Source organism: Lissotriton helveticus, chromosome 3_1 (genome assembly GCF_964261635.1).
Source record: "Lissotriton helveticus chromosome 3_1, aLisHel1.1, whole genome shotgun sequence".
Classification (NCBI taxonomy): domain Eukaryota; kingdom Metazoa; phylum Chordata; class Amphibia; order Caudata; family Salamandridae; genus Lissotriton; species Lissotriton helveticus.
Genome location: NC_136061.1, coordinates 226,874,860 through 226,887,237, shown reverse-complemented (window position 1 = coordinate 226,887,237; position 12,378 = coordinate 226,874,860). Strand labels below are relative to the sequence as shown.

The 12,378-nt window shown below is 44.8% G+C and overlaps 1 protein-coding gene across 5 annotated transcripts in view; it reads right to left on the bottom strand.

Annotated features, from left to right (window-relative positions):
- The window catches only part of LOC144822315 (uncharacterized), a 528,873-nt gene that overhangs the window by 139,104 nt on the left and 377,391 nt on the right, over window positions 1-12,378 (bottom strand). For 3 of the 5 annotated variants that reach the window (XM_078679675.1, XM_078679674.1, XM_078679676.1), the window contains exons 1-4: window positions 10,111-11,955; window positions 8,015-8,141; window positions 6,855-6,965; window positions 356-466 (exon numbers count right to left, since the gene is read on the bottom strand). In XM_078679675.1, coding sequence (XP_078535801.1) covers window positions 356-466; window positions 6,855-6,965; window positions 8,015-8,141; window positions 10,111-10,152 — 391 coding nt within the window. In that variant the 5' untranslated portion in view covers window positions 10,153-11,955. Of the gene's footprint in view, window positions 1-355; window positions 467-6,854; window positions 6,966-8,014; window positions 8,142-10,110; window positions 11,956-12,378 lie in introns of those variants that run through there. The other 2 variants (XM_078679672.1, XM_078679677.1) reach the window with 2 other exon arrangements.

Genomic DNA, 12,378 nt, shown 5'->3' with positions numbered 1-12,378 from the left:
GTTCAGAAGTGTGTTACTGACAAAAGAGATCTTTATAAGTGGGGTTAGGCTTACAGAAGGTGAAGCATGAATATCCTTAAACAGTGGGTCAGTGGAGAATAATGCCCGAATAGCAAAGAGGGGGTTCCTGTATAGCATTTTCCAAGACTTTCAAATCCAATTTTTATGAAAAGTTGCTTTCCTTTTGTAGCAGAACAGGTGAACCTCTCAGATTTATGATAACTATTCTTTTTCTGTGCAATATGAAGGTTCTTAAAAACTGAAGTTTTTACCATTGTAATCTAGTTAAGTTCAATACATGAATCCTCATGTACATCATCATTTTGGGTTAAGTTCCCCATGCCTTCTTCCTCACCTGCAAAGGTACCATCACTGCTTTCACTCTGACCTGTGTCTTCATGGTCCATCTGGGCTTGTTTTGTAGGTCCTGTTTTTCTGAGCAACACATCGGAATGAGCAGTGGTACCTATTAATAAATAAACACATAATTCGGATTTTTATTACTTATTTTTTGTGAATTTCTGAGGTAATTTCTCCCTGTTTTACTGACTTCTGTAAATCAGTGTTTCTGACATTCCAAAGATTTGCCATAGTGTATTTCCAAGGTCTACAAAATTCTATGCAGAAAACGCCTACAATAGCATTTTTATTGTAGCAGGACAATCTCAAATATTAAGAATTTTATTTGCATTTAATTTTATTAGGCACGCAGATATCCTAGGGTGTCCCAGAGCTATAAACTATTAGGCAGCACGTGCAACAGAAATGTAGTGACTAGAATTGTTGTTTAAAAAGAGGTTTTTAAAAGTTTACAGGATTACCAAACAAAACGTAAGATGTAGGACTCAGTGTGATTGGCAAAGAACAATCAGTTCCAAGCAAGGGCAGACAGCACTGGAAAAGAACGGTCTTCGAAGCATGGTCTATGGACCCTGGCGACGGAGACAAAGACGGCAGATGAAGAACAAAGCTTTCCTGATGGTTTGTAACTTATAAACAACTGGGTCATTTAGTTAGAATAAGAGGGTTTTCAAGGGCCATGTCGCACAAGCATGGCGCAGTAAAAAGGAATCTTATTTAAATTTGAAGCCAGCGAAGGTGATTGTAATTTGTGGAAATTGTAGCCTGTTTAGGAATATCCATTACGAGCCTAGCTGACACATTTGTTATAAGATTAATATTGTGTAACAAATTAGACAGGAGCCCAACAAATAGCACATTACAATAATCAAGCCTCCTTATGGTCGGGGTCTGGATAAAAAGTTGGAGAGATGAGGAATAAACTATAAGAGTTTCCCTTAGGACCCTCATGAGAAAAAAACACAGACGGAGGCAAGTTATGTTATATTATGTTTATTTGCATAGCGAACTAATTATCCTTGAGGCTATCCCAGTGCTTGTGCCGGTATTTAGGCACGTAGTCCCCATGGTGTTATTTCAAGAGCCAGGGTTTCAGCCTCTTGAGGACCTCAAGAAGTGAGCAGGAGGTTCTGATGTGTTGAGGGAGGCTGTTCCAGGTTTTGGGTGCTATGTACGAGAACCTTCCTGTTCTGTTTTTGCATGTGCAGGGTGTGTGAGTTAATGAGAGTAAGGCAGATCATAAGTGTCTGATCAGCTGGTGAAAGTGTATGCGACTGTTGAGGTATGCAGATTCACTGTTGAGTAGGGCTTTGTATGATTGTGTGTGAAAAGTTTGAATTGGCTTTGTTTGTGACTGGGGAGCCAGCAAAGCTTTCTTGTGGTGGGATTCTGGATGGTCTGGAGTCTGTGTAGGTGTATGGAGATTCCTGCAAACAGTGTGTTGCCATAGTCCAGCCTGTTGGTGATGAGTGCCTGCTTGACTGTATGTCTGGTGCTCTGTGGCAGCCACTTGCAGTTCAACTGTAACACGGTTATGATGTGGAAGCAGGAGGAATGCACTGCTTTGACTTGTGCTGTCATGTTGAGCTTGATATCCAGAATGATCCCCAAGTTTTTTGCACGGTTAGTCGGTGTTGGTCCTAGTTCCAATGGCCACCAAGTGGAGCCCCATGGGGTGGATCTGCTACTGAAGACCAGCACTTCAGTTCTGTCTGAGTTGAGATTTAGGCAGTTGGTTTGCATCTAGTCAGCTACCATGGTCATGCAGTTGGTGAAGTTTGTTCTGATGGTGGTTGTCTTGTCTTTCAGGGAGAGAAGGAGTTAGGTGTCATCGGCGTGGGAGATGATGGTGAGGTCTTGAGATCGGATGATGTTGGGGAGTGGTGTCATGTAGACATTGTACAGCGTGAGGCTTATCGACGATCTCTGGAGGACTCCGCAGGTCATGCTCTTGCTTTCCGAAGTGAAGGGTGGCAGTCTCACTCTTTGGGGTCTTCCAGTAAGGAAAAAGCAGATCCAGTTGAGTGCGGCTCCTTGGATGCCCCTGTTGTGGAGTCTTCTGATGGGAATGTTGTGGGAGACCATGTCAAACGCTGCGAAGAGATTATGTTAAGGGATGTAGGTCTTGAAAAAAAGCTTGTTGTCAAATATGACACCCAGATTACGGGCATTAGTAACTGGAGAGAGACCCCAGTCTAGAGACTCAAGCCACAAAGATGGAGACCAAATTAAATGGTCACCAAACAGCAGTACTTTGGTTTTATCTTAGTTCACTCTTAGGGAGTTTATGTTCATTCAATTGACAGCTGCAACTAGGCAGCTTTTAAACTGCTCCTGGATGAATTAAGGTTTCCATTTAACCTCAAAATAAACTGCATGTCATTTGCATGAGCATAACAATGGAAGTAAAAGGAGGAAATTGGGTCAGTAAGGAGTGCCACATATAGGAATCTGTGGTACTCTGCAAGAGAAACCTTTAAAGACAGACCGAAACGATGATAACTTTACTACCTGTGATCGTGATCTGGAAGTAAGAGAGGCAGTAAACCAGGGCACAACGTTGCCATCAAGGCCAGCAGATGAAAGTCTGTCCAGTAACATTTCATTGTAGACCATGTCTAAACCTGCCATTACCTCTACGTCCCTCGCCCTCGACCCAGTCATCACACATGAGGTATTCCACACGACAGGAAACAAAACAGGAAATGCCTTCTGACTCCACCCACCCTCCTGTCAAGTGCTATAACACACCTCACCACCAGAAGCAAATTCTGTTTTGTTTCCTGTCGGTTGGACTTCTGATGGGTGACGCTTGGGTGAGTGCCGGGCACTTACCTGCTACGACTGTCCTGTGGTTTCCTCCTTTGCTGAGCCTAGGGGGTGCTCATGGACCTCCGTGGGATTTTGAAAGTCGGGCTGCTGGGCTTCCTGTGCTTTCCTGGTGGCGGGGGCCCTGGGTTGCGGGGCTTCTCGAGTCCCCGTGGTTTCTTCGTGTGTTTGCTGCCCTCCTGGATTCCTAGATACGGGCGCTTGTGAGGCGCCCCGGTACTTTCTCTGCGGGACGCTATCCCTGGTTTCGTGGCTTACTCCGTTAGACTGGCTGCTGCTTGGACATGGCGCGCTGCTGCTCCACGCGTCCTGACCTTGTCTGTTCTGGTTTGCTGGGCGCGCTCGCCTCCGAGGATTAGGGGACATCCTTCCTGCCATTTTGTATGCCCCTGGAGTGCGGGGGCCATTTCTCCCGTGGATTGCGGGGGCTTGTGTGTCGGACGTCGGCTGGGAAGCCGTTCCCAGTTTCAGCTCCTCATTTTTGCCTGTGCGGGCGCCCGGGTGGGCTCCGGGTTTTCCTGCCTTCCTCTCTTGATTGGCTGGCCGGTTCAGGGCGATGACGTCATCGTCTTCTTTCGGCCTGGGTGACTTCGGTTGTTTCTTTCAAGTGGCCGCTCTTTGGAGGCTCGTCTTCGGCCCCTCCTTCTTCATCCTCGGTTTCCACGGGGCTACAGCTGTGGGGTGAGTGTTTTCCTCCTATATTTGGCGGGAGTCCGGAGTTCTTTCTCTCCTGTGTCCACTTGTGGCGCTGCTGTGCGTCCCGTGTCTGCTTTGTGTTTTGCTGGTTGCTGTGTCTCGTGGGTGCTGTTTACTATGGATCGTTTTGGACACCACAAGTGTGGAAGGGTATGCTCAGATGTGAGTCCCTTGCTCACCGCACCATCAGGATTCAAGCAAGCCGGGCCGAAGACGGCTGTAATGCCAGAAACCGGTCCCCGGAAGCTTGTTTCCTTTCCAGTAAAGAATTGGCTTGGTAGTTTGGTCTGCCCTGTTCCCATGATGCACTGGGCCAGGGTCAGACTAATTTGCATGTAGCCAGGTTCTGAACTGGGATGGTGCAGTGAGCTAAAAAACGGTGTTGGATCAAGCCCTGATCTTTTGACTGGGTAGGAGTGTTCTGCTTAATTCAGATACTCTGTCCATCACCACCCTCCTTTTTGAATCGTTTACTATGGGGAAGCACCACGGGTAGAGAAAGCATGTCTCTCCTGTTGGGTCGTCCTCCTCCTCTTCGGACAGTGGTGATTCTGCCCCTACTGCTCGGAGTGCCGGTCTGGGTGACTCTAAACGGCTGAAGCGCCTGCTTTTGGAGACGCTGTCCGATCTCAAGGCTTCCAGGAAGGGTGCTGGGGGTCGCTCTGAGGCTGCTGCTCCCCTGTATTCGGATATTTCTTCCTCTGCTTCCTCGGATGAGTCCACTTTGGGCGCGGTGGATCTGCAGGGCAAATACATTTCCAGGGACCTGATGCCTGATCTTCTTTGCCACGTTCGGGAGAATATGGGCTTCCCTGTGGACTCTGTGCCCAGTACCTCCCAGGACACTGTTCTGCCGCAGTTTAGGAAGCCTGTATCTTCTTCCATGCCCATCCACCCCTTTGTCATGGATGACCTCCTTAAGGAGTGGAAGGACCCGGATCATATTTTAATGCCCAGATTCATGTCTAAGCTGTTCTGTTTTGTTTGTGGTGTGCCAAAGGCCTTTGTGGAGTTGCTTTGGTATGCCTCATGTGTGATGACTGGGTCGAGGACGAGGGACGTAGAGGTAATGCTTTGATTACTGGGGGTAATCCCCATTACTCTTAGTCCTACTCGTCCTCGACCCAGTCATACATCCCGCCCGCCCTCCCTTTCCAGGCCTTTGGTGCTTGGTACATCAGGATTTGCTTCTGGTGGTGAGGTGTGTTATAGCACCTGACAGGAGGGTGGGTGGAGTCAGAAAGCTTTTCCTGTTTTGTTTCCTGTCGTGTGGAATACCTCATGTGTGATGACTGGGTCGAGGACGAGTAGGACTAAGAGTAATGGGGATTACCCCCAGTAATCAAAGCAATAAGTCATGGAGTGTCAAGGCTGATGAGCCTTTAGCATACATATTATTCAAATGTCATTAGCTGCAGTGATTAACACCGTCCCTGAGCTCTGGGCATGGCGAAAACCGGATCAAAGTGTGTAAAGTAAGAAATTATTTTCAATGTAATCTAATAATTAAGAAGTATCACCATTTTCAAGAATTTTCGTGATGAAAGGAAGAAGAGAAATGGGATGATAATTTGACAGGATCCCCAGATCTAGAGATGGTTTCTTCAAAAGTAGGATCACTAAAGTGGTCTTACAAAAACTTGATGCCAGGAACCTTGCTAGTGTCTGATTGTATATGAGTGATATCACCATTATTACAGCTGAGACATTGGTCTTGAAAATCTTGGCTGGGCAGAGATCTAATGGAAAGCCTGGAATAATAGATAGTAACTTTGATAAAGTGGAGTTGTGTGAAACAAATCCAAAATTGTACTAGGTGCATGAGTTTTACTGATCTGTGAAGAAAAACATGACAAAGGTCAGAGCAAAAAACACCAACAGGCGATCAATTTTGTTGTGGAAATCTCTGTCAAACCAGAGTAGACTTTTTCAGTTTGGGGCGGTGTACTTACCTACAGTGTGGCCAGAGAGTTGTTTCCTGCAAAGTTCTTTTGTATAATGTTTTAACAAACAGAATGTGAATTTGGCAATAGACAGAATGTGCATTCTGAACACGATCTTTATAGCTCTTAACTTCTCTTTTGTAGGGAGACTTGGCCACAAGATCATATGACAGTCTCCACTTTCTTTCCAGCTACTTGCACCTACCTTTACCTAAAATGAGGACCGCATAATATCTGGGAAAGGGCTGGTACAATGGGAATAGACATTTTTTAAAGGACAGTGGCATGTTATGCATCTGTTTAGCCAATTATTAAAATGCTCTGTAGAAACCTTGATGTCTTCATGCATCACTGGTTGAGTACATTTTAAAAGAGTGTTGCATGTAGGTATATTTTGTTTGGACAAGTCTCTGTAAGAAATAAAAATGGCCTTGTTTATTTGTTGTTGTTTATTGTTTGGGGGTTCTCAACACTGGTAGAATGTGATGAGAAAACTGTACTGGAACCCAACAGATATTAGCTATCACCAAAAGGGAGGAAGCACCCAAACCCACTGTCTTCTCATTAAAATGTGGTACACTGAATATTGTAAAGAAGTCAGCATCTGTTCTATGTATTCATAGCGTTGCCATAAGGTATTCACTCCCCTTGACTACTGTGATCACTGACGGGAGAATGATGACCTGGAAGGATTTCCCAGCACTCACTCTCCTATGCATCAATATTTATTACCATATATAACCTGGGAGGCAACCTTTGCCGTGCATGTGCCTTGTTAAGTTTAATTGTAGTGTCTTCGAGAATTTGAAAATCTCTGACTTTGGGAGTGCATAGTGTTTGGAGGAAAAACTCTGTTTCCTATTATGCAACATTCATTTGTGTATTAATGCACATATCGGTGCATCTGTGTGCAGGATCATGGCTTTATTTTCTGCTGGAGACTGTGAGCATGTCTGTAACTTGGTAGAAAATAAATCATATGTTTCTCTTGGATCTAAACAAATCACGTCTGTTTTTCACACTCACCTTCAGAAACGTTCAAACTGCAGCCTACCAGGACATCCCCATGGTCGCTCAGATGGTGATCTTCTGTTCCTTTAGGTCTCAGTGAGAAGACAGATGTGGCAATTACAGGACCTGTTATTAAATAAAGAAGCCATTACTAAAAAATACAAGAGCAAGAATATTATGGAAAACTCGAAAGACAGAAAGTGAACTTGTCAGTAGTTCATTGTATACTGAGCAGCAATACATGGGGGTGGTTACTTGGACATGAGTGTAAAATGGTAAAACAGCTGCAAGATAGCAATTGGGCCTACTTAAGCACTTGCTACAATGAGGTGGAGCGTTCAAATGGAACTTGCTCCCTGTTCTGGAAAGACTGCTATCACCAGTGTGCAAAAAGTGCTAATTTCACCATGCAAAATATGGTGCAAGTAGTTAATACAGGGGCTCAACCAACACCACTCACAGAGTAGCCAAGAACTGCATCTGTTGCAAATGTGTTATTCTACAATTCAATGAGACATGCAGTAACTGAGAGAAGAGTGTTGTAAATTTGTTGGAGCATGATATTCTCAGCTGTTTTATTTGTTGTCCTTAGCCTCAAGAAGAATCTTCTTTTCCTTTATCTCTTAAGAAGGTTAGGACATCTTGTCCCATGTCATCTATCAAAGAATCAAATCATATTAAGCAAGGACTGGGATCCTTAGCTCTTTTAAGTGACATCTTGTAGGAATAGTGCTACTCGATCAAAAAAGGCAATGAATGAGAGCCTGCTGTTCAATTTAAGCACAGCAATACCTATGCCACTTTTTAATGCTTTTTAAATGATTCATCCTGTTTCCAGGAGGGGGGACTGGGAAAAGATCATCAGGTAAAAGAACAGTCTTCCTAAGCAGGTCCTTGATGCAACATCCTTGAGTCCTTGAGGGGATAGAAGAACAGCTATTACATTCTATTGGTACTAGACCTAAGTACAGTCAAATAATGAAGACCAGCAGTGGTGATGGGTAGTACCAGCAAGGAGGTATTTATATAAGACACAAGAAGATCTAAGTGATGGATAAAATGACCTTCCATACAAAAAGCAAAAACAACTTTTACACCTAGCTGTGGGGTTTTATGGCATTTTCACAAATTTATTGTATAGACCATTAGCAAGATAAACAGTAGTAAAAATTCACCCAGAGAAAGCAAGGCTTGCTGAATTTCATTCATCACATTCTTATAAAGTCCTTTCTGCCAGTCATGTAAAAGTTTCCACTCTTCTTCGGAGAAACAAGCAGCAACGTCACAAAATGTAATTGGTGCCTGGAACAGCAATATTGATAGCACGGATTAATAAACATGGAAAAGGGAAACATAAAACATGATGATAAATCTATGCGCAACAAGAGTTTTTTACATGCGTTCAAATACAAGCAACTTCCTCTTAAATTGCATTTCTACATTAACCATCTGTTGTTGTAAGCAAGCTAGAAATATAAATGTGCCAATGTAAGTCAAGAGTGAATGAATGCCTTTAAACTGTTTTAAAATAAACATACATTTTCATTCGATTATATTGCACATTTATATAGTTTTGGGGAGCCTCGGCTGCATTCACAGTTTTTTTCAAATTAGTTCATATCATGAAAAATAAATGAAAAGAAACTACTGAGTTTCTTGCCAGGGTTGCAACCCTGTTAAGAGACTCAGTACTTCCTGTTCCCCAAGCTGAAAACGCACTACAGAACGCGGAGGAAATGTATAGAGGACTTTGAGGTAGTGGATTGTGTATCCAAACTCAGAAACCGGCCAACATTTCAGTGGAGCGCAACATGCACAGGAGACACATAATGTAGTATCCTGAAGGACACGTTCTAGTGTTCCGCAGGAAGCTGTACTCCCAGCCACTACATTGAGGGCTGGACACACTGCACCCCTACACCCATACATCACGGGTGTCACAAGTGACGTTGCCCCGCCAATAAAAGGGTGCACGTGCTCGTGGCCAGTTTACTATACCACATAGACGGTGTCTGTGTCACATAGCCGGTGTCTTTGTCAATCATTTCCGCACCATGAGGGCCTGAGGCCGAACACCACACATATCAGCAGGTCTATCTACCACGTGGAAATTAAGGAATTGGTAGGCTAAAAAAGAAAAAAAACACAGAGGTCTAAAGCACCTAGAGACCCTCACAGGTAATAATGTAATGTGCATGTATTTATATAGCGCAAATCACTGATTTCACACAGTATCTAAGGGCTTGCTTAGGGAACCCGTCCTGGTATTCCCCTGTGAGATACCCCGGCAGGGTATCCACAAGGTGAAAGCCAGGCATCCCGCCGCGAGGGGCCGTAGTGGAGATTAAGCAAGCTATTGCCCAGAGTCGCAGAGTGTGACCCCGTGAGTCGAGTAGGCACCGGAGCGAGAATTGTCGAGTCCGTGGAATTTTTGAGCCCGAGACCCGCCGAGGCGGGGAATCGAACCCTCGTCCACGGCCGATCTCAGCTTCCTGGTCTGCCGCCTCTAACCACTGTGCCTCGCTGCGCTATACAAATCCAAGTATTATTATTATTATTATTAATACAGGTGACTGAGCTGAAGGAAGTCATTCATGCATGATAAGATGACCGGGGTCTGGTAAAGGATGTTTTGGATCTAAGGGAAGGTAGCAAGTGTTAACTGGAAAAACGTGTCATTCATTTAATGCGTTTAGGTTTTTGAGGGAACAGTTTACTGTTAAACTTTGACGTACCACGTTGAAGCAGCCTATCGCAGATATCAACAAACGGGGTGTGTGTGGTTTGTGGTGCTGTGAACATCAATCAGGTGTCGTTAGAGATGACAGTCTGCACACCTGGCACTCTCCTTGCAATCCTTGGCATCTGGGCCATGAAGGAAGCAGCAGGGAGAGATGTTTTACAACTTCTACGAGCACTGTTGAGCAATGCCCTCTCTTTCCCTTCCAACAGCTCTTTATCAGTACACAGGAGGCAACTGAGGGTTGAATGGATCAAGACAGCCATGTCTCTGGGGGGTCGAAAGGAGCGTTACATCGAGTTCCCTACCATATTTTTAGTAAATCGACGTCAATGTCTAAACGATAACTTCAGGACTTACTTCTAGGAACCTTAAGTGCGTAGTGGAGTAAGGGGATTAAAGAGGGGCAATCATGTTTGTAGATCAATGAGACGCATAAGATAAACAGGATACAGGAAGTCGGTTATAAATAAACCAAACAGCAACAATTCCCCGCCAAATATACAAAGAATATGTCACGACATTGCTTACCTTTTCTGACGCATTCCTGGATAAATCTTTTCTGTTTTTCATGGTTGGATATTTGGTACCGGAGAAGTAATCGGATCAAGTGGAGGTACTACCAGAGGCACACAGCTTCTGTGAGAGGACAGACAGACTTCCCACCTGCTAAAAACAATACTAAATATGATACAGCTCAGGCAACAGTAGGTGTGATGTCTCTTTTATGAAGCGTCCCTTCCATTCCAGCAACCAGTTCTGTACTACTGACCGGTTCTGCAACATCTATGTCGATTTCGGCTGAAAATAGTCCGCGCATGCGCAGAGAAGAGACGCTTTTCTCAAAAACATGCTCCAGGTGACACCGCGGCGCTGCCACATGCTTCAGCGCGAGCGATCCGCGACAGGACAGGCGAATGCTCAGTTTAAAACCACAGGCATTTGGGAACGACTCAACTCAATGCGCATGCTCACTGTGAGAACTTCAACACCAGGATTGTAAAACCGAAACTTCACTTTCACCTGCGCGTATTGATCAGCAGTGTGAATGCCAGTGTTTTACTGGGACAGAGCGTTACTCACATTTTTTTTAAAACACGTTTTATTTAATTAAACTAAAATATTGAAACAACTGCATATACCGTGTACTATGGACTTTTAGAATAGAGTGTTTAAATAATTAGCTAGTGCATCAAGGAAAAATATGTATGTTTGAATAATTAAACAGGTAACCGAAAATTAGTGCATGCAACCTATTTAGGCTGCTAAACACTGTATTTTTAGGACTGCGTATTTCAGATCCCTAAAGAACAAATGTTTTTACATAGACCCAAATAAAATTAATTTTAAAAAGTACTTTAAGTGAGCTACATTACATCCAATGATTACAGTCCTGCCAAGTATCACGCTTCAGGCGTGATTCTAACGCATTTCAGTGTGGTGATCCGCATCACCGCACTGAAATGCATTGTCACGCATTTGCATAGTGTCTCAGCCTCAGTGTAGCGCTGCCTAACGCTGTAATAACATGGAGTTTGACAGCCGACAGCCCCCGCCGTGGCATGCGCGCAGTGCTCGCCTCTTGCCGGCTCGGAGCTTAGCTGAGGCTGCTTGCAGGCAGCTAATCGTGCATCATGTGTCCACCAGCGCAGTTCTCAAACAGCCTGACTTATGGAGGTGTGCAATGCCTCCAAGCCTCCTACCATTACGGCCGGGGCAGGGCGCAGTCAGTTTACAATGAAAGTCTGGCCCCGTGGGGTGACGTCACATCCTGCTGCCAAGGCGGGGAGTTTGTTTTAGAAGGAAGCAGAGCAAGGGACTGGTTATCGCCGGAGCCTGCGCTGTAATTATGGCTCTTGCAGAACTCCCTTCTGCTTGTCCCGGCGGGGCCGTCAAAAATCGCCCGCATGGCATTGAATTCAATGATAGGCTGAGCATGCCTCACTCTGGTACACTACAGTGCGAGCGAACGTCCAGTGCTGGCTCAGTGTACCGTGAGGGTTCAGCAACACAGCTTCTGAGTGCGGACTTAGTGTCTGTGTTGTGCCTGCACATTGATCCAGACAATGACTGCAACCCCCAAGCTGATGACTATATGTGCCTCTGTACCACTCTGAGACTCTTTTAACACGCCTTCCCATTCCGATTCGGAGGCCCGTCCACTTCCGATGTCAAGCCTCCCGCTCTCTGCAGGGAGCGAACCTCATGGAGAAGCCCAGCCTCTGTTAGTTCTCTCCATCTGACAGAACTACGGAAGAATCAGCCGAGTCATCCCCTAGAGAGATCTTTATCATACACAGAAGAGGGTGGGCAGGAGCGCTGGGCAGCACACAGAAAGGTAGGTGTGAGCTAGAATATGCACTGAGGGAGAGGTCACAAACAGAATCTTTTTTTGTTTAATCAATTCTTTTGAACTTCTTAGAGTAACATCTTTATTATGTACATCGTGTATTCAGATTAGGTGCAAGTTGAAGGCAGTTGAACAAAAGTCGTTTCACAATCCTTAAGTGTTCCACTTTGTTAAACTGAAGCCGGCCTACTTCCCTGTGGCCGATGAACCCTAAAATGCCTCATCATAATCAACACATTTCATTCATCATTGTCAAAGTGAAATGTGGGCTTCTGCACAAAATAATTCCTATGAACATTTTTATTATATTTTATATTCACACGCTTTTAGGGCAGTTATAACTAATGCAGGCACCCTGCCTGCACAACGTGCTTCACTTTGTTTCAAACTCGGACACAATGTGTTTCATGTTCTTTTAACAATTTTGCCTGGGTATCTCCAAGATGAGG